This window comes from Schistocerca nitens, chromosome 3, assembly GCF_023898315.1.
Source record: "Schistocerca nitens isolate TAMUIC-IGC-003100 chromosome 3, iqSchNite1.1, whole genome shotgun sequence".
In the NCBI taxonomy this organism is placed as follows: domain Eukaryota; kingdom Metazoa; phylum Arthropoda; class Insecta; order Orthoptera; family Acrididae; genus Schistocerca; species Schistocerca nitens.
In genome coordinates, this window is record NC_064616.1 from 699,354,399 (window position 1) to 699,376,642 (window position 22,244).

General features: G+C 37.5%; 1 protein-coding gene across 1 annotated transcript in view; it reads left to right on the forward strand.

Moving 5' to 3' along the window:
• LOC126248672 (transcription initiation factor TFIID subunit 3) overlaps positions 1-22,244 on the forward strand; it is a 324,519-nt gene that overhangs the window by 284,224 nt on the left and 18,051 nt on the right. Inside the window, exon 10 of the mRNA XM_049949903.1 lies at positions 9,792-9,892. Coding sequence (XP_049805860.1) covers positions 9,792-9,892 — 101 coding nt within the window. The remainder of the gene's footprint in view (positions 1-9,791; positions 9,893-22,244) is intronic.

Genomic DNA, 22,244 nt, shown 5'->3' on the forward strand with positions numbered 1-22,244 from the left:
CATGTTTCCTGTAAGGAGTATGTTGAATTTGTGTGCAGAGTCATGATGAAGAGTATAATTATATACAGAAATCAGCCATATAGTCTTTGAAGGGGAAAAAATACACACTAAATATCTGGAACATTGCTTCAGCAATGAAGTAAAGGCTGTAATGAAATGTTCCTGATGTATTTCCTCAATTCACGCCTCTCTGGACTGCAGTTTCTAAAATGATAACTTCTTGTATTTTTCTGATATAAAACTTCCAAATACATAAGTGTGAGTGATAACAAGAGAGCTGTTAAACACATTTGCAGTCATTACAATTTGACAACTCCAAGGGAAGATGGCCTATCTTTAACCAATCTACACGTAGATCTCAGTTGCTCAAAGAGGTATTGGATGTTTGAAACTACCTCTGTCTTTCAGCTGTTTGCATCTAAAGTAGCTGTGACCAATGATAAAAAAAATTGCTTTTCTTGTGCGGCTGAGTTATTGAATGGTCCATTATTACAGTGAAGTGTTATTGTCTTCCTGCTCTAACATAGTGTTGCTTTATGATCTTAAACTGCTTTTCATGAGTGTAAACTCATACATGATTTCTTCGTTGAGAAATCCACATTAAAGTTCCCCATCACTCCTGCCCTCTGTACTTTAAGCTCATCATCTGTGTGTAATGTGGCTGTTGTCTCTGGTAAAAAAAATTGCAAACGACTAAGCATTTTAATTAAGAAGAAATACAGGCTTCTGCAACATGCAGTTTGTGCAGCATATCACAGTTTATATCCTGATGTGGTAACTAAATGTCAGCCTTTCTCATAAAAGGTGTTGTATTTCATATGAACACCAGAGGATGTTTTTTCCAAGTAGATTTTGTCTCATTTATGGAAAGATGCCTATTTTATGACATGGCAATTAAACTCTTGGGGGGGGGGGGTGGAGGGGGATTATGCACCCTGAAGAAATTAGCTGAATGAGATGGAAATTGGTAGATGCGATGTACGTGTACAACCAAAAAAATAACAGTTTCAGAAAAATTTGATGATGTATTTAAGAGACAGACCTTCACATATTGAGTAAGTAACATGTTTGCCTATCTCTGCCCCTTATGCAAGAAGGTATTCAGCTTGCACTGGATTGATAGAGTTGTTGGACATCCTCCTGAGGGATATTGTATCAAATTCTGCCCAGTTGGTGCATTAGATCATCAAAACCCCGAGCTGGTTGGAGGTACCTACCCATAATAATCCAAACATCGTGAATTGAGGAGAAATCTGATGACCTTGCTGGCCAAAATAAGGTTTGGCAAACATGAAGACAAGCTGTAGAAACTCTTGCCATATGTAGGTGGGCATTATGTTGGTGAAAAGTACCCACAGATGGCTTGCTGTGAAGGACAACAAAAGGGGGTATAGAATACCATCAACATACTGCTGTGCTGAAAGGGTGCAATGGATGACAACCAAAAGGGTCCAGACCACCACTTTTGCTTGTTAGGCCATATGGAGGGGACAATTATGTTGGTAGCCCAACACTGTTCGGGATGTCTCCAGAAATGTCTTCACTGCTGATTTGGGCTCAGTTCAAAGAGGGATTCATCACTGAAAACAATTCTACCCCATTCAGTGAGCTTCCAGGCTGAAGATGTGTCTGGAGATGCTCCTTTCAGCAATGGGTTACATACTTAGTGTAGCCAGCCATATGACCTGATACCCAGGAGTGATGGTCTGGGGTGCCATTTAATTTTGTAGGAGGACCCCTTTAAATGTCATCCACGGCACTCGTACAGCACAGCGGTAGATTGTTGATCTTCTACACCCCGTTTCGGTGCCCTTCACAGCAAGCCATTGTGGACTTACATTTCAGCAAGATAATTCTTGCATGCACATGGGGAGAGTTCCTACTGCTTGTCTTCATGCTTACTAAATCTTACTTTGGCCAGCAAGGCTGCCAAACCTCTCCCCAATTGATAATGTTTGGAGCACTGTGGGTAGGGCCTCCAACTAGCTCTGTATTTTGATGGTCTAACATGCCAATTGGACAAAACTTGGCACAATATAACTCTGTCAATTAGTGCCAAGCTGAATAACTGCTTGCATAAGGGCCAGAGGCGGATGAACACAGTACTGACTTGCTCAGTTTGTGAAGGAAGCTCTTTCTCTTGAATAAATCATCCAATTTTTTCTGAAATGGTAATCATTTGTTTTTCTGTACACGTGTATCACAACTACTGATTTCTATCTCATTTGTATAATTCCTTTGGGGTGTGTTTTATTATCATTATTAATATTAATATTATTGTTGTTGTTGTTATACTTTGTGAGCAGACACCCTTCCTATCACCACAGTCATCAGTTAACGTAAGCAAGAAAAATTGTGTGTCCCAATGTCTGTTAGTTGTATACACTTCCTTCTGTATGTTGCTGTAATGAAAAATTTGCCTAAACAGGCATGGAAAACTGCCTAAAAAATTTTCACAGGCTGGCCAGTATACCAGACCAGTTGTTGTTAATCCAGGATGTTGATCTGCTCCAGGACTCTTTCGCCTCCCATCTCATAAGCTAGTGCAATGCATATTATGCTTAAAGAGCAGGTCCTTACTATAGAATATTTTTGTTAATTTATGAAGTATTTTTATCTCCTAACAATTGCTGTTCCATTTTTCATGAATTTATTTTATAGAGCTTACAGGTGTTATTTGTAGAATTATTATCTTCGCAGTGAGCAGTTCGTGGCAATGCTGCTGTCTTTACATGCTGTCCTAAAAATTAATAATCAGAATATTTGTATTTCACAAACCTTTCTGTGCTAAATGACAGATTGGCAAATTTGCTGTTTATTTGATTATCATCACAGCTTGCATCGACCACATAGTAAATGTGGTGGGAACAAGTTTAATACTCACTGCATCCATAGTGCTTTTTAAACTACAAATTCTGTGAGTAATGCCTGAAGTGTAAATACCTGGGATTGTGGCTAGTACTGGCTTAGAACAGGTCAGAAAATTACTGTATATACAAACAATGCATCCAACATAGAACAAACAGATAAACTACAGAAAGCATACAAACTCACGTGGATGCACTACAATAAAAGAAACATTTCAAGATAGGCCAACCTCAGCCACTTCAATACAGTTGTAATACCAGAAGCGCTGTACGCATCAGAAACAACCATAATTGGAGCATCAGACATCACAGAAACAGGAATAAAAGGCATAATCAGAAAATACTGACTAAAATTCTACCGACCCATACATGAGGCATTTTCAGTAAGTAATGCAACACATGTGGAACTTGTTGTGGGACATAATGTAATATTCCCACTTCAGCCCCTATGGTTTCATGAAATTTCAAGCAAGTGGTGGTTTCATGAAATTTCAAGCAAGTGGTGGTGTTATACATAGCCTTCAAAATGGCATCTGTAATGGAGGTGCGTCCCAACCAGAGAGCTGTCATTGAGTTTCTTTTGGTGAGAAACCAGAGAATCGCAGGTATTGATAGGCATTTGCAGAATGTCTACGGACAGCTGGCAGTGAAAAAAAAAAAAGAAAAAGAAAAAAACATGGAGAGACATGGGGTGAGGTGTCTGTCATTACAACAGGGTTGTGCAAATCTGTCTAATCTCCTGTGTGCTGGTTGGCCACACATAGCTGTGATCCTGCAGTGCTACCTTCAGGAAGTTGAAACAACTTCAGCGTGTTCATCACCGCAAAAATGCAAATGACTTTCTTGTTCTCCATAACAATGCAAGGCCCCACACTAGTCTGCCGCACGGGGTAGCCGCGCAATCTTGAGGCGCCTCGCCATGGTTCGCATGGCGCCCCCCATCGGACGTTTGAGTCCTGCCTCGGGCATGGGTGTGTGTGTTGTCCTTAGCGTAAGTTAGTTTAAGTTAGATTAAGTAGTGTGTAAGCCTAGGGACTGATGACCTCAGCAGTTTGGTCCCATAGGAGCTTTACACCATCTCACACAAGTGTGCGTACCTGAAAGGAGCCCATAAAAATTTATTGGACCATTTTTCCTCATCCACTCTACAGCGGGGATCTTGCATCTTCTGACTTCCATCTGTTTGGCCCATTCTGCAGGAAGGCAGTATGTGGGTGATGGGGAGGTTACTGATGCATCAAGATGTTGGCTCCGACATCGATTAGCATACAGGTCCTCCCAGTAATGTGGCAAAAGACTGTCACATTGAATGGAGATTATGTTGAAAAACGGGGTTTTGAAGCCAAAAGAGTGGGGAATAATTTGGTGTATTGGAATCCTGAATAAAACCAACCTGTTTTCAGAAAAAAAGTATGTTGCTTTACGTATTGGATGCCCCTCGTAGAATGAACAACATACACAGAAAGATGATTTTTGAAGCAGTAAATGGGTCAATCAAGAAAACCAATTGGCTTCAAGAAATAGAAGACACCCTAAAACAGGCAATCAATGGGGAAATGATAAAAGAAAGAGACAAATACAGAGACAAAATTATGAGCATGAAATATAAAGTAAAAGAAAGGAAGAAAACAAGGAAAATATGGATAGAACGAAGGAAACAGGAACCCAGTCAAAGAATTAAGAGATTTTGGCAAGAGAAAGGGGAAAAGGAAGAAACAAGAAAATAATTTAATAATCGTGCAACATTGAAGTTCAAATGCGGTCTTAAGGGCAAAAATGTGTAATTAAAAAATAAAATATGTATAATATATAATAATATTTAATATATGTTCATTTTAATTACATAGTCCTAACAACATGGTCCATAATGGAAGTAAATGATTACTTCTTAGTGGAATGATAAATGTTGTGTTGTAGCCAGTGACAGAAAGATGGAATTTTGAAAGTTTGAATAGAGACTATCAGGAGAGCACCTATCAGATTTCAAGTTTATGATGGCAAATAATAGGATTATAATCACAACTACTGTGTCTGGTGATGTGGTCTCTATATTCCATTAACGTTCATCATTATCTATTCATCCTGCAGTTGTCCAACAATAATTCATTTGTAGCAGTTGACTCTTTGGAAGTCAGCAGCACCACCACCAGCATAAACAGCAATTTTAGTGGTGATAGGAACAGGTTTCAGTTTTTCTTATTTAGCATACATCTTACATGCCTGTCCATTGTTTTCGTGTAATTCGTGATTTCCCTTAGTTGTGTCCAAAGGATATTATTTTGTTAGAGAGGGTTCAGGACCTTAATTGTGCTACAGATGCCTTAAAACTAGAACACTGAATGCCAAAAAAATTTCAGGATGTAGGGATATTCAGAACAGGCTGCCCCTGCCTCGTACAGTGTTACAATGAGTTCATTTACTTCTGTGGGTTGGTTTGACCATAATATTTGAAGGTACTGATATATAATACATTCTGCGAGTATTATTTACTGATATACGCTATATTCTGAGAGTGTTATGATAGGTTAGCACCTGGGACCTATAAAACAAGGCCTCATTTCCAGCCTTCAAGCAGAAACTATTGAGCTCATTTTTGCATTTATTGACAGTTTCTTAATGTGGAAAAGACATTTAAGGCTTGGTTAGTCACACTGAGTTCTGGCTTGAACAATGATGCGTAATTCCTAATGGAGCAGATAATTGCCAGTTACTTATGAACAACAAAGTATTTCAGAGTGGATCTACATACTGATTTTGAATAGCTTGTAACATGGCTGCATCCTTGGTGATTTAGAAGCACAAATAGTTGACAGAATACTCCAGTGTGTCTGTTGCACACAACTACTATTTTCTTTTAATAAATGTTTTAGTTAGTCATAAATAGTTCATTAAAGTAATTAAGGAGCTACCATAAATGTCCACAATGCTTATGTATACTTATGAACACAAGGGAAGCAGGTGTCATTTTGCTAGGCAGTGGTGTTAGTAGATAATGCAGCTAGATGGCCTCCAAAAGGATACTCTATGGTTCAGTTTGCTGTGTCCTTGCCTACAATTTCCTCATTGTTGTTGATAGTGGTAAGTCAATGGCAGAACAAGTGGCTGGAGTTGGGACAATACAGAAGATTCTATAAAAACGATCTTTCCGGGCCATCGTGTCTTCTGTCCCAGTGTCTTCTGTCCCAGTGTCTTGTCCCAGGTCGTTCAAATGGGTTGGAGCTATTTTCACCTTCTTAAGAACTGAGTGAATCTGTGTATTTCTCTGTGAAGGATGAATGTTAACATGGCCAGTTGCATTCTGTTCCAGCAATATGATCCCATAGGGTGCACTTCTCATGGTTGTGTTCCATTTGCAGACTGGAAGACCTGTATAGCTCTTTATTGAATGTGGAGATGTTTAGAGTCTACTACAAGTTCTGAAGTGCTACATGGTGTCAGAGATCTTTTCTGGGCTGTTCGTTAGGCAAATTCAGTGTGATATAGAGTGACTGGATCACCAAGCCTTTTTGAATGAATAGAAAGCTGCATTTAATTTATGTATTACCTAAAATTTGTGTTTAGCACTATGCACCCTCCTTTTTTAAGGAAATGTTTCATATTTTGATATCATTTGTAAGCCATGTTATTGCATGTGAAATTTTTGGAGAGCAAGTAAAAGTGTGTGTGTGTGTGTGTGTGTGTGTGTGTGTGTGTGTGTGTGTTTTAGGGATTTTTGTTGCAACATCAAATTGACTTGTCTCATAATAGTTTGGTTTTGTGTTTTTTGTGGGTCACAGAATCAAGCCTATTTATGCAGGACAGCACTTTGCACACACTTAAAGAGTTATTACTGATTAAACAAGATCTTCTTATTCATCAAATAACAACCAGTTGGTTCTCAAATGATTCTTAGGTTAGTATCTTAATGGGATTACTACGGTGTTAAATCTTGATCTTTGCGATGGAGCACTCTCAAGCTGCTAAAGATATCAATAGGATATATTGTCCATTATTTGCACATTTCATGGATCGTATTTGCGACAACTCACTACAGTTTATAATTTGTCAGAAGTTTCAAATATTGGACATTTTCTCACAGAGATTATAGCTACATATTGGTGTTTTACAATTTGGTTTTAAAAGTGTTTACATTGTCTGCTAATACCTTTAATTCTCAAGGCACGTAATCAAATATTTTTAAGGCTGTGTATCTTCTTTTGATGCAAGAGGAAGGTTAAGTTGTGGGTAGTGGAGGCTCTCATTTTCCGGTAGTGTTTTGTTTATGCTTTCTGCTTTTATTTTCCATTGGTGGCTGGTTCTTCACAACAAATTACTTAAGAGAGGAAATGTATTATAAGGCTGTTGTTAGTATACCTACATTTTTAATAGTTCTGTGCATGAGGTTGGACGCCAGATAATATCTTTGCAGAAAATTTTTGTGCAATGAACAATCCATATCCAAGTGTAAAACTTATCCCAGAAAAGTAATAATTTATGACTGGAAATGTTCGAAGTACACTAACTGTCTGATGGTATGGTCCCTCTTTTATATGTTCTTAAGCTAAAAATCCTATTGAGCCACAGAGTGGCAGTTCAACATAGATACAATTAGTGTACTTTAGGTGAATGTGGCCTCCATACTGCAACATATCAACCCTGATGAATGAGAATTCATGGCATAATTATCTTTGTGACATACTTGAGATAAATGTTGAAGTATTAAATTACCTGTGGATTCCAGAAGTAATATAAAGAAGAGGTAACAGAGTTCACCTTTATATGAGGTTAGTACTTGTGCCGTGGTGAAGGAAGTGCTCACCTATTGAATGGACAGCATCCTTATTAAGAATTTTAAAATACCCTTCAGATTTAGTAAGTGATATACTGAATATTTTTATGGCATTCTAGATACTGTGTTCAGTTTAACTACCTCAACATTTTTTATACTAAATGTTTCCAGACAGTTCATTTCGTCCACTGCCCATGCTCACACAACATCGCTGTATTGTCAACTTAATCTGAACAGCAGTGTGGACACCTACATAAATTAATTGTTATCTGTTCTGAAGTACATGCTTGTGTTTAAAGAGTCTGACCTTGTTTAACACACACACAGTTTCCAGCGGTGCATTGCTGATGTTTAACTTTTCATCAGAGTGAAGTTCTTTTTCAAATGTGTGTAAATAAACCACCCTTAATCCTCTAATGATTCAGTATCTCAGATACTATTAACGTGTATGAATGTAAGATTGAATAACAGTTTAGCTTGGAAAGAGGTGCATGTCAAAGAATATTTTGAAGTGCACAATTTTTCCGCCAAAGGAATTGAAACTCATACCATTTTGGTGCTGTGGTGTATTTTCAGTAATGTAATACAACCAAAACGCCCAAAATGCTTGTTTAGTGTCTGCTATTCACATGTCTCACAAATTTACACCCAACAGAGTATGGATAGAAACGTCAAGAGTTAGTAGATTGTCCCATTGGGAATAACTTTTGGTTATTTGTTTTTGGCAGAGAGCTTGCCATGTAAATCATACACTGTATATTGTGCTATTGTTGACATAATAGTACTCTTTAAGGCGTTAAATGTTTCATTGTAAAATGATATGAAGTTACATTTTTATGGAACACTGTGGCGCCATTATCACCTGTTGTAGTGTGAAATTAGCATTAAACAGCTAACATGTAAAATGAAACCGAAAGCTGTATTTTTTAATTTTTTAATTAAAACACACACTTACAGAATGTCTACTCTTATTGTGGCACACCATGTAACTACAGAACACACAGACTATTGAGGTAGATATTTTTGTCCATACATAAAAACTTGGAATGCTCCCAGTCAACTTTATAGCATTTTGGGTCTCAGGGACAGTCTGTCATTGTAGCTATATTCTGTGAAGCATATGGCACTTGGAAAGCTTTCAGATATGCATGTATACTATAGAATAGTTCTCTTACTGTTTGCATAGTCTGTTCTTTGGCTGATGTATTATGAACTCTAGATTCCTGTACCCTAGCTTGTGCTAAATACTAAGCCTGATTGTGTGAGAACTTGTGAATAGGAGTAGTGACATTATTTCCTATAAGCAACATTACCACTGCCACAGGCAACAGCAAGAACAGCAGTGGCAGGAGGGAATTGGAACTATATTTAAAACTTGGCTTTTTGTTCAGGGAGGGAGGGGAGGTGGGAGTAAGTTTAAATTCAACTTGTTGCTACTGAGCAAAATAAAAAGAAAAATGCAAGTGAATTTGTTGTTCATTGTGTGTGAATAAAATGTGTGTATCTGTTATTGCTTATGTTGCTACTAAATGTTACAGCACCTGCGTTTCTGTGTTAGTAAGCTTATGTTGTAAGATTAGTACTGTGTTCCTGTACATTATAAAATAAGTAACACAGGAGTGTTGATTTCTTCAATTAATACTAATACTACCCCCGGTTGTGCTTAAAACTATACAGATGTGAACTAATAAGCACATAGTTTATTCTGCAGTCTCTTGAAAGATTATATTTATATCTGCATGACTAGAAACGTTATCTCAAGTGAGAACAGATGAGATTTTCCTTCATAGTGGGCTCTCTGAGTATTTTTCATGGTTCACTCATGTAATATTTTGTTTCAGGATTTGAGAGCTAATGTTTTTCCACTGACAAATTAAGTAAATTATTTTATTTTGATCATTGCATAATAAAAATACATATACTGTGGATGCTGCTGTGGAGGGAATGAAGAACAAACTCTCTAGCTTTAATTTACATATGGCCATGGTTTGTAGGTCTTATGAGCTGTACAAAACAGCATGTACTGATAAATAATATTTTCTTCATATTGCCATTACAGGATTGAAATTTTGCTGCTGAAGACTAGCTGAGTGATAATAATGTACTATTTTTCTATTTCATGTGGATGAACATCATATAATAGTGCTGTGTTCCAGGATAATGATGGCAACAAAGTATGGATATGCCCTGCATGTGGTGGTCAAGATGATGGCAGTCCAATGATCGGCTGTGATGACTGTGATGCATGGTATCACTGGTAAATATTGGCATTACAGTTTTCTGGTGTACTATCTCAACTTTTGTGGTTTTGTGCATACTGGTCAACAGTTTCTTTACAGTGCCCAAAAAATCATTAGACATAACACATTTTTATTAATGAGATCACAGTGTCAAGTACCCAGAAACACTGGTAATTTCAACATTAGAGAGAGGGCAGTTACACTGCAGTTTAAATTCTCTTTGATCAGGTTTGTATGTTAACCTCGAGCAAGGTTATATTTACTTATAAATCCCATATACTAGTGTACTGGTGTTCTTAATGATGACATTCCCACAAGTTGTAATGAATTAAAGAGAAACACATCTATTGTCCAGAATGCCCAAATGATTGTTCAGACCGTATTCTATCTAAACAAGGACATGTCTTCAATAGAGTATTTATCACATAAAGTTAACCTTAAAACACTTTCCATGCATATGACCAAAAGCTTCCCATGGTATATGACTTCTGCAACATAAAATACCCAAAAAGAATTTTTACTCAGCGTGCATATCTGCAAATGTGTGTGAGTTTAAATTCAGGAGGTACAGGGAATGAAGAAATAAGCCCTATAAAATAAAATAAATTAAATCTTCATTCTTAAATAAAAACATAAAATGGCAGTCCATTAAAAAGTGCACTTCTGTGGACTCAAAATCTGTGGTTCGGCTGGGTAACATTCAGTACCATGTTGTTCCATTTTGTGAGTTGTCACTTGCTGGGATCTTTCTTGGCTTGCTGTACACAAAGTAGTTGAGACATTGCTGTCTGTCCCACTCGTCTACAATGGTCCTCCTGAAACTGTTCAGTGTGTGAGGGGGATTTCTGCAACAATACACTGCAAGTTTCAGCTGATCTCAAGCGTGATCAATCTGGTTCATCTCAGTGATACTGCAGATTATTCCATTCGTTTGGTTTCTGTATCCTAGATGAAGGTGTCCATGAGGTGGACACAGTGTACTTGCACATTATCTTCTTGAAAAATGAACCTCTGGCAGAAATTTTGACCGTAGGGCTGGACAGTATGTTGAAGGATCATTTCCCTTTATTTGCAAGACCATTAGCAGCAATGAGAGGCTTCGCATTGTTCGTACATGATACAAATCCTGCACTCATGAGTCAAGAGAACCTGCTGCCACTTATCTAGGTCCCATACCGGGTGTTCCTTTGCACACTTTCATTGCACTCCACTTAGCTGAGGGTTTGTACTGTCATTCATAATGTAAGTCTAAAGATTTGATTGATTGTGAGTGGATGGTCACTGCTGTCTGGGTTGACACTGCCATCACAGTTGTCTCCAAAAAGGAAGTACACAGTTATTTGGCATTCTGCTCAAAACGTGTATGGGGCCATAATTTTCAGGTAGCAATCATCAGGTTGACAACTGATGTTGACCGTGGGTGACAACTGCAAATCAGAACATCAATGTTTTTTGTGTTGCCGTGCTGACAACCCCTCATGCAATAATTGACTGTTCACGTAGTCTTAAGCTGAGGATTACTGTTCAAGGCATATTGACAAACTAAACAGAGTGTACAAACTGCATTGTCACATTCACTGTCAGAGACACAGTGCACTGCTGAACTGTACTGGAATACAGGTTTAAATGTACATGGGGTGGACAAAAACATGAAAACACCAGAAACACATTACCGTGTGTAATACGGCTTATGAAAACTGTTGGTGTTCAAAACAGTCTCCACTCATCTCGGAATGGATAAATACAGGTTCTGTATGGTTTTAAAGTGAATTTTATACCATTCTTCCTACAAAATAGTGGCATGTGCAGATGACGATGATGGAGTTGAGTAGTGATCATGTACCTTTCTTTCCATAGTATATTGGTGACTGTGGTGGCAAGAAGAGATGTGACAGTTCATCCTGGTTCTCACACAACCAGTCATGGATAATACAAGCTCTGTGAAGAGGGACCCTGTTACCTTGGAACACATCATCACCACTGGGGAACAAACGTAGCATGGGATGGTCCTGATCAGGCAAAATGGTCGCACAGGGTGTATATGCCCTGGGACAACCAGGGACAATACGGGAACTTTTCATCCAGGAGAAACCCAGAAATTTTTTAGAATTGCTCTAGTTTTCAGTTAAATTTTTGTAATTTTGACTGGTAAGAAGTGATACTCTTAACAAATAATTTGACTTTAACCCACTACTGCAGAACAACACTGCAGCAGTAAAAGACAAACAAGAGAATAACAAAAAAATAAAACCTAGTTGCAAATGAAGTGCACTATTTATAACAATAAAACAATGCACACACGAGCATCTACCAACAGCAGAATGTGTCAAAGACTTCAGGACAATGACAGTGCAATACTTCATGACAACAAACTGCTTGACATCACAACTGTTTACATTTCTAACAGATCGTGGGGAAAAATATAAAAATATTGTGAATGATGGTTTGAACAGCATTACTTTCAAAGTAAACTTCCTTTTATATGAGAATTATGTTTTGTGTGATTATAATGTGCGACAAATTTCTTCAGTCAAGCAGTGGTTTACTCTCATCTGAAACTCAACACTTTGGGGACCAGCTACTTAGAAGAATTTTGGTTGCAGAAGGCCAGCTGCTTATGCTATTATTTAAAATTTTGTTGAGACATTTGTGTTTGATATATCTTAAAAGACTAACATGTGCTAAAAAAGGCTAATATTATATGTGAAAGCTTAGCTTTTCTTGTAGTTATACTGTGGGTATATTAATTTAAACTTTTAATTTTTACTATTAATGTGTTCGTGCTACTTAACAGTGATGTTGCTATTGGCTGACTTTATCACATGCCCTATGCTCTGAACATCTGCTGTCATTGTCTGCCGAGATCATGTGACATGAGCTATGATTGGTTGACAAAAGCGTATCACACAGCACTATCTTGATCCAGTGCTTCAGAAGCTATCGCGCTGTATTTGGTGAAATTCGTATTTATACCTTCATAATGCGAAAATGTGCAATTTACTTGTTGCCGCACGTCAAAGATCTTTTCAAAATGCTAGGTTTCATTTCCTAAAGTGAAGGGAAGTTCTATGCCAGTGTATAAAACATTTTCCATTCAAAGGATTGATAAGTTTTACAGCTACAAGGGAAAGTGTATTGTCACTTAATACGAACAAAAATTTATTTTCATTTGAGAAAAAGTGTATTTTTAATTGTGAAATCAGGGATTTTTTTTTTTTTCTTGTCCGCATGAGGGAAATGTGGGGTGCATGGAATACCACAATATGGCTGCACAAATCATCCCCTCGCCCCCGCCATGCTTCACTTTTCAGAAGTAAACTAGGCCAGAAGTTGGAAACAGTGTTAAACAAGACTCGTCTGATCATATGACTTTCTTCCAGTGTGCCATAGTCCAGCCTTCATTGCTTCGTAACAAATTTTCCTGTTACAAATGTTTGCATCACTGATGTGTAGTTTTGTAATTCCATCTTGCCTAGCAGTTGTCTGCTTCTGGAGTGCCCTTCATGTTGTTTTGGTGCTGACAGGGTTCACAAGTGCGACATTCAGTTCTCCAGTGACTTTTACAGCTGTCGTCCTCTATTTTTCGCCACAATCCTCTTCAATTATCACCTGTCATGATCACTCAGCACACACTTCTGTCCTCCTTGTGACTTGGGGGATGATGATTTCTCACTTCTCCTGTATGTGGTATAAATCTTTGATGTGGTTTCTCTTAAAACACAAAACAGCTCAGCAACCTTGGTGACAAGAGGATCCAACATTCAAGCACCAAGAGTTTGCTTGCATTAGAACTCACTTATCTCCAACATAATGTACTCACAACTACACAGAACAGTGTTCTGACTATGACTGACACTTGCAAGGTAATGAAGACATCACAAAGGTGCTGTTTGTAGTCAAATACAAGAGTGCTGAAATTTTCAACATTATGCTATGAAGTCAAAAGATAACACCACCAACATTTCTTCAGTAGAGCATGATAATTTCCAACCACTTCATACATGATGGTGGGATGAATTCAGGGGGATGAGGGGGGTGTTTATGCTTGCATCATCTGTAGCATTCTGTAAGCTCCATTCACTCTTTAATGCAACACATTTTTCCCAATGATGAGTGACATGGTTGAGAGCTTGTCTGTAGTAGTTTGCAGTTTGGCTGTTCAAAAAGTGTTCCACCTTGAATATAAACTTGTCACCATTCTGGAAATGCCTGCACACAACAGTTGCTTCATCCAAGGAAAGAGGAGGTACTGACTGGGTGCTACGTCAGGACTCTCTGTCCTGACTGTCGTGTACACAATCAACTGTGGTTTTGGGGAGCCAACACACTCCTTTCTTCCAGTGACTCTGTCTTGACAGCATCCCATAATCTTACCGGGAGATTTCAGAAGTATGCTCTGATGAAAGTTTTACCCTTGCGAGCAGAATTTATTTGCACCACACCATGGCAGTTCCAAAATACACTCAGCATCATTGTGCCTGATGATGGTTGGGGTTTGCCTTTTTCAATGATAGTGGATCCACATCTTTCCACTTGGTTTCATACTTTTGTCTTTAGGTCATAGTGTCCATGGAGATTAAGTGGTGAAAGAAATTATCACACTGGTAGCTGTAACATTTCTGCTGCTGTGTCAGTTTGCCAGGCTTATTGAATGAGTGTGAGCAGCCATGTAACCCAACGGGCAGCAAACTTCCTCATGTTCTAAATGTGGTGCAAGATGTGGGAAACTGATCCATGACTAAATTTCAATTTCTCTGCCGTAGCCTTAATAGTGCTTATCTGATCTTGGAGCATCAGAGCCCCCATTTATCTTGTTATTCTCTATTCTTCACAATCGTATGGTCTGCTACTTTGCTATTCAGACTTGTTGGAACGCACTTGAAGTGTGTCTCTCTTCTAACCACTGTGTCTCAGTGTATTGTCCTGTGAACTTCCACTAACTCAGAATGAATTTTTGCAGCATTGGTCCCTTAGAATACAGAAAATGAATTATCACACAATATTTCACTTTATCAGTGGGGTACACCATTTTATTTTGACTTCTCTAATGATGTGCTAAGGTATTATGTGGTGGAATTTTCAGTGTGCATCAGGACTGCAGACTTGAACCTGGAGTTCACAAGCTGGATCTGGTCAATATTACCAGTTTTCTTATAATCATAAGCTTTTAGCCTGTTTAAGTGATGATATTTGGGCAAGGTGTAAGGACATTTTATGTTGCGAGGAGCAAAGACCCAACTTATAGTTCTGATAATGACTGTAAAAAAAATAAAAAATAAAAATAAAAAAAACTGTGTTATGTGCTGATAAAGTGGATTGTTGTTGAAGTGCAATTGTCATTTATGGTCAGCCTGTGAAGCACCTACCACACCCCAGTTGTATTAGGTTCATCCAAATAATGAAGCACTCCATCTGGATTAACTTTTTATTTCCCAAGCTGCTTGTAGGAGGTAAATAAATATTACTATATCTTCCAGAAAAACTCCCAGTAGTTTGGGTATTCCTATCCAACCAATCAAAAGATTTGTGAAGGTCTTAGAGAACTTAGTCTCAGAAAATGCACAAAGATTAACAGACTATTGATTACATAACAGAATTTTTTTATTGCATTAGATTTTAGATCACCAAAAAAAGTTCCACCACAAAGCTAAAAGTTTGTTACCGGAACACGTCAGTCCATAAGATGTAAGAACAGCCTATTAATTGAGTGGTCAGAGAAAAAGTTGACCAAGTCCTTATTTTATTCTTTTGAGAAAAATTAATATAAAGTTGAAGTAATATATATTAATTGCAGATGAATTAAACATCAATTTTTTGTATGAAAAAGTGCAAATACAGGCTAAACTAGGAAACAATGTAAACAGATATTTCCATTAATATAAAAGCCCCCACCCCCTTTCTTTTACTGGGCATGGTTCCGCTGCATTGAAAAATTTTCTCTTATGACTTCAAATATAATTAAACATCACTCCCTGTTTCTTTCTTTGTTTTAACACATCATCTTACATTATTTTCTCTTTTAATTAATTATCCAAACTCCAAGCTGACAAGGAAGTTCACTTAACATTTCTTGTTCTTGTTCTTCTTCTCCACACACAAACACTATTCATGTTCATGAAAATATTGCTGGTCATTTTGTGATCTTCCTCTTTGTGGTCTTTCTGCAGTTAGAAGATTCTTGTAGTACACATGATGTAATGGTGGAATGAACTTGAGAAGTCAAGCATGTCCTCCTGTTTTCATTCATAATTGACTTACGATTCTTCCATTATTGTTCCTGATAGACACTGGTTTGTGAATTTAGTTTATTTATTTTTTCTTCATAAAATTTACCTTATTCAATTCCACCAAATCACTCAGTCTCTTTAAACAATATTGTAAAATATATGTCTCTTTCACACTCCATTTATGGAATTTTTAACCAATTTACCTCAAAGCCATCAACAGTTTGTTTTATAATTGTAATTTATCCTCTTTTCATTACATTGACTAAACATTTTGGTACTTCCATGTTTTGCAGATTTTACAATATTGAACAAATCCTCTGGGCTATAAGATATACTGCTTCTTACTTGCAGCTGCCTCTGTTAAACCAATGTCAGCATCATTCAGTAAAAATGAGGGGCCCAGTACCATAAATTTGTGGTCAATATATGTCCACTAGCATTTCTGTATGATTGACTAATTTTAATAGGATGACAGCCATTGTAATGTTTCAGATCTGTCCAGGACTCACATCAGAATCAAGAGTGATGTGTTTGTAGTGTGATGCGTACATTTTTAAATGTGTCCTGACACGGCTGACTGTTTCTTGAGATCTTCTACCTTCTTCTGTTAATTCCCATATACACGTTAAGACTGTGGATTGATTGAGGAAATGAATGTCAAAATTGTATACATACATATTTCTGTTACATTGTGCTGTGTGTAAGTAGATAGTTTAGGAAAAGGCAAAGCCTTCAGCAAATCAACTGTGGCAAAATAAATTTCATTACATGCATTTTCATTGGATCACAATGGGCATCCAACTTGTTCCGTGCTTGCTAAATGCAGGTATTTTTCGACTGTGTGAGACTTAACATCATTACATTGTTTAGAAATTTTCATTTCTAACTCATCGTGCAGTTGGCAAGTATCAGTTTGTTGTGATTGGTAATGCAAATTAAGTTTTGTGCAGAAAACATTTTAGTAGAACTTCTATTTCACTCAGGTCTTATTTGCCTGTAGATATTTCGGTATATGCAAATCATAGTTTTACATGTGTCAAGATCAGGATTCAGGTTTTCCTTCCAAGGTTGTTTTTCTATGAGTAATGGTTCTGATAAACAAGAAACGATTGTTTATGGTTAATAACATCACTGTCATCAGTTTTTTTGCAGAGGTATTTTTCCCATGACTGTGTCACATCAAATACTTTTTGTTATGTTTTTGTCACATATCTGTATAGCCTTGCACAGCTAATTTGAAATGTAGCCTCTTTGCACACTCCTTTGCTTTCATTAGAAATTCTAATAAAATACTTGAAAGTATTTGATTGAGTTGTGTCTGTATTACACTGCCACGATTTCTAGCAATTAGTAATTTGCACAAGACTGTGATGATTTCAGTATTAGCTGAAGCATTTCCTGTGATCATTCATGCTCATTTTTTCTTTGCGCCTTCTTGGGAAGTTGCAGTTAAACTCAGTGTCAAATATTTTTGCGGTAATATTGATGCCTTTTTTTACTCTCATATTTTTGACCATTATTTCAAAGTTTGTAACTCAGGTTTCTCTTCCAACTCTTATCATTCTTGGTCCTCTTCCTTCCTCTACTTTCATTGTTATCAGCAAAGTGCAGTCCCTCTGTAGTGAGACTGGCTTGGGAAGCTGAGTTAACTTGAAACACAGCATCTCCTCCTGAATCTGTAATTACATAGTTAAATGACACAGTATTAAATTATGTATATTTATGGTATTAAAACATTTAAAATGACAGATAACTGATTAGCAAAAAAGTTAGCATGAAATTTATGCTGCTGTGAATAATTTTCATGAAAATGGGACTTGCCATGATTCTTTTCTGAAGAGCTTTAATTATTAGTATCTGAAATGGAATCAGATTCCTCTTCCATTATTGCAGGGCTAACTTCATAAAAGCAGTACAGATTAATAGATACCTTCCTATCCCAGTTTTCTAAGTCTCAACTCTGTTTTGTTTTGCTTCCAGCCTTCTGTAATGTGCTTTGCAACTTGGACTGGTTCACAATAGCTCTCTAGGAAGGCACCATTGTCTCAGAGCGTTGAGTAACTACTAAACGCAGCCGACTAATACTGAACTATGGTCTTGATTCAGCATTGCTTAGAAAGATAGCACTATTGTCTCAGAGTATCAAGGAACTGCTGAACCCTGCGGACTGAATATTAAACTGTGGACTTGATTCACCATTGAACTGAAGAATTATTGATATTTTGAAACCAGCTGAAATATAACTAGGATTTTCCAATTTTTTGCACTAGGTCTCCTTGTGCTCTGAACTGCTTAATTATAGGAGCATACCCTTCCCTACAAGCTAAGCAAATACAAAATGAAAGAGCATTTGCTGATTACCCAGTTGTAAGACAGCTTCAGAACACCTCAAATTTTAGCAAGGCTATTACCTCCTGTAAATATCTGACATAACTTTATCTCCAGAAACTGAAGAAAGCGTAGGTTGGAGGGGATGTAACTGCATTCAGAACATTATGAAGAGAGTAAATTGTGAGCTAAAGTGAAGAGAATGAGATGCAAGAAATGCAGTTCATGAAGTGAATTGGTTATGCTGAAATTAAAGCATTGGATCGTTCTGTTAAGCCATCAGCATTCATAATGTCTTTTTACATCAGTGGCTAAAAAGTAGTGAATAGTGCAAACTGTGAGAATGGTAGCTGGAATAAACATAAGCAGATGTAAGTGCTTGGGCAAAGAGTTGCTTGTTCTAAAGTCAGTTGTTTTTCTCAGGATGCCGAAAGACGTACTAGTTAACAATGCACCCCAAGACTGCCATTGATTCTCAACAGGCAAATAAGGAAGTTTGGTAGTATACTTTGAACCATTAAGCCTCTGTTTTCAGCACCTAAAGAGAAACCAATTTGCAAAAGCAGCAGATATCAGAAAAGTGGATCTAAACTACCAGACCACCCCAAATTAATTCTTTCTGGCAAATAAGAAGAGGACTCTTTAGTAGAATCTTTATACTTGAAGACAAGTCTCAGGGAACCAACAAGTCCCTCATCCAAATTGTCAACTGATACAGATTCACCAGCTTGGTGGAAGCAAAAGGCAAAAGAAAACTTTGTAATATTATCGCCTATTCACCCTGGCTTACTGGTATAGCTGAGGAAATTGTTCTGAACCCAAAAAGGCAAATCACCACCACTACCACCACCCAGGATCCAGCTTTTCACATATTCAATGACTGGTACGACTTCCACCAATAATTAAGTTTCCATCTGCCTCTTCTTCATGTGAGAACTGGATTTGCGATTTGATCCTGTCCATAGCCAGTGACATGGCACCAGGTTATGACAAAATATAATATAACATGTTGTGACATATCACATTAAGAAGCAAAGAAACCTCCCTGCTACTTTTAATTTTATGTATATGGAGGACAATTTCATTACTTAGCAGCGAAAGCTATTTAAATTCCCGTACTTTAGTCTTAGAATGGATGAACATGACTTAGTAGCTTTTGTAGTGTTGCTTTCTTAGCTGCATAGAAAATATGTTGGGGGCAGGTAGTCAACTGCCCCCTGGTCTGTATCGTAGTATTCAGACAGTTCTTTAGTTGCTTTCAGTGTGTGTTCAGGAAATGTAACCTGAGTCTGCTGAAGGTAGCTACGCTTAGCTTTTCTGTCGGACATCTGTTGAAAAATTCACTTGACATCTTTCCAAAAGGCAGTCTCCACTCTTTCGAATATGACTCTGTAAGCATAGACTAAATGTGGTTTAAATTCAAAGAAATAGTGTCAACGGAAATCAATAGATACATACCAAATAAATTGAAAAGAAATGGTACTGATTCCCAAAGTTTTACAGAAGCCCAAAATCTAGTGTGATCTTCAATGGAAGGTGTTTTAATAGTTTCCAAATGATATTCTCTCTTGAGATCTGACAGGAAAACCAAAGAGATATGGTCGTATGTAAAGTACATCATTGGTAAGATGCATCAAATGCCTTTACTGTGTCACACCAATGGCACTGCTACTGATGACAGTGCCACAAAAGCAGAAATGTTAAACAAAGTTTTCTGAAATTCTTTCACCAAAGAAGACAAAGTAAATATTACATAATTCAGTGCAAGAACAACTGCCAACGCGAAAGTAACTTCGAACTATATATCCTCAGTGTAATGGAGCAGCTTAAATCATTTAATAAAGAGCAAGTCCTCCTGTCCAGTCTGCGTAACAGTTAGGTACCTTTTGCAGAATGCTGATACAATAGCTCTATATGTAGCAATCTTTTACAACCACTCGCTCATTGAAAGATCCGTACCTAAAGACTGGAAAGTTGCACAGGTCGTAGCAGTGCTCAAGAAAGGAAATAGGAATAATCCACTGAATTACAGACTAACATCAATTTTCAGCAGGATTTCTGAACATATAATGTGTTCAAACAATATGATTTACATTCAAGGAAATGATGTATTGACAAATAGCCAACATGGACTCAAAAAATATCTTTCTTGTGAAGTGTGGGCAGCTCTTTATTCTCATGAAGTAATGAGTGCTATCGACAGCTGATGTCAGACTGATTCCATATTTTCAGATTTTCATAATGTTTTTGACACTGTTCCCCCCAAGTAGTTTCTAATCAAATTTCATGCCTAAGGAGTATTGGGGCAAGTGAACCAAAAACTGTACTTTATTGGCAGAACACTTAGAAAAGGTGTTAGGTCTACCAAAGGGACTGGCTTTACTACACTTGTCCGTCCTCTTCTGGAGTATTGCTGCACAATATGGAATCTGCATCAGATAGTATTGATGGAGAACATTGAAAAAGTTCAAAGAAAGGTGGCTCATTTTGTATTATAGTGAAATAGGGAAGAGAGTGCCATGAATATGATACGTGCATTAAGGTGGCAATCCCTAAAACAAGGGCATTTTTCTCTGTGGCAGGATTTTCCCATGAAAATTTGGTTATCAACTTTCTCCTCCAAATGCAAAAATATTTTGTTGGCACCCACCTACATAGAGAGAAATGATCCATCATAATAAAATTATAGAAATCAGAGTTTGCACGGAAAGATTGATTTCTTTGTTTTTCGTGCACACTCTTTGAGAGTGGAACAACAGAGAAAGGTGGTTCGATGAACATTCTACAAGTTATATTTTTTTTATATTTTGACTAAAGTCACTTTTGATTGTGAATTGCAGTGTAATCATGTTGATGTAGAGGTAGATGTAGATTGCCCTCCCCACCCCTTCCCCCCAGACCTACAGAAGGAAGCCTATGATACTACCTGGAGGCATAATATCCTCTGACAGCTCCATACACGGGGCTTTCTGACTTATCTTCCTTTCCTCGAATCATTTGTCATGGCACATTACCTTTGGTGTCAAATCAATGACTTCCCATATGATCGTTTTATTCAAGAGAATGGTGCCCCTCCAAGCATTGCTTTAAGGGTGGTTTTTCTAACAGCAGTAGATCATATAACGTCCATGGCACAGTACCCCATTCAGTGGTAGTTACTTTTTGATTAGTTTTCAGTTTATCTTCCAGCACTTGTTGCAAGTGCACACTATCTGTGAATGACCATTAGGAGGCTGGAAGTATATAATCTATGTGGTTGCCACAGCTGAGTAATTTGGAAATTCATACCCTCAGAGCCCTTGATGTTTTAAATTATATTATTTGCATAGTATGGGAGAACAGACTGAGATTGTCTGTTACAGTTTTATAGAGCATTGGTGCTGGGGTCCTGGTATGATAACAGATAGTGTACATGTCTGCTTGACCAGCATACTGAAAGTATTGGATGTAGTCCACCATGGCAGAACTAGTCTTACCACAGGGACTATTGGAAAAGCTCCATTGCCAGCTTCTGTTTGTAAGCAATCCCTTGTGGTGTTGCCATTATACAACAGTACACTGTATTCCAGGTACTCGCATACCTTACCATTGCTTACCAACCTCTGGAATGATATTTATGATTCAGACAAAAAGAAATCTTACAAAAAAATTAATGATTAAAGTCAGTGCTTCTGCCAAGGTTCAAGTAAATCACTATCTTGGCTGCTTAAGAAATCTAGACTTGGTTTGAATTTAAAAAGCTTACAAAAGAGGCACTAATATGATTTTTATATTATTGTTCCATAATAGTACAGATGGGTGCCACAATTTTTGT